Consider the following 932-nt stretch of genomic DNA (forward strand, 5'->3'; position numbering starts at 1 on the left):
CTTTCTTTCTCTCTCTCTCTTTTTTTTGCTTCTTCTTTATTCTGTCAATTCTTTCAGTCTTGGCATTTTATGTGAAGATGGTCTCTCTCTCCATACCCTGGCAGGCAGTAAAAGCACTCTTTTCTTTTTGCACGCTGAACTGATCAGAGCATTGGATGCAATCTTCAGGTGCATTGCTACTTCTATACCCTGGTCTATATTGCCAGGTGAATATGGACTCTTTCCGTACTACCAAACTTTGTTTCTGGGCTTGAGATTTTATTGTATAATGTTGGTGTTGGGGATAATGATATTATTACCATGTATTAATAATATCATAGGGATTTTTTTCGTTCCACAGTATGATTAAATCTAGAATATAATGTGGCATTTAGCAATGGGTTTTTAACTATAAAATACCACATGGCACATTTAAGAACAATTTTACTTTGGTAATATCATGGTAGGAGAAATGTGGAGAGGATCATGTGTCATGGTATGATAATTTACTGTTGAAATAACTCTACATATTGATACAAGTATGCATACCCTTAATTAATTTTTCTCAACAGTTTATTCATAACACATCTCTCGATCTTTAGGTCCCAAGGAATCCTGATATCCCAAATCCAGCTGTTGCTCAAAGAGAGGAACAAAAAAAGATTGATGGAGCTGAACCTCTTACACCAGAAGAGACTGAAGAAAAAGAAAAACTTCTCACACAAGTAAAATATTTTAAGTGATTGAAATACTTTTAGTCAACCAGTAGAAGAAAAGAAAATATAGATCACACTTATTTTTTTATTGTATGGGCCTGGTACCCTGATCAGACACACCAGCAAAGCACAGGGCCATAGTGTAGACATATATTTAGATCAACAATCCCTATTTTTTAATCTCTTATATAAAACAGTTTTGGAAATACTAAAAGATACATAAATGAAAAATATGTG

At 33.9% G+C, this 932-nt stretch overlaps 1 protein-coding gene across 1 annotated transcript in view; it reads left to right on the plus strand.

The window, feature by feature from the left end:
* Positions 1-737, plus strand: part of LOC105003948 (probable global transcription activator SNF2L1) — a 30,777-nt gene extending 30,040 nt beyond the window's left edge. Inside the window, exon 13 of the mRNA XM_010861412.1 lies at positions 582-737. Within this exon, the coding sequence (XP_010859714.1) occupies positions 582-722 (141 nt within the window). The 3' untranslated portion in view covers positions 723-737. The remainder of the gene's footprint in view (positions 1-581) is intronic.
* The last annotated feature ends 195 nt before the right edge of the window (positions 738-932 follow it).

This window comes from Bison bison, unplaced genomic scaffold (genome assembly GCF_000754665.1).
Source record: "Bison bison bison isolate TAMUID 2011002044 unplaced genomic scaffold, Bison_UMD1.0 scf7180017857790, whole genome shotgun sequence".
Lineage (NCBI taxonomy): Eukaryota > Metazoa > Chordata > Mammalia > Artiodactyla > Bovidae > Bison > Bison bison.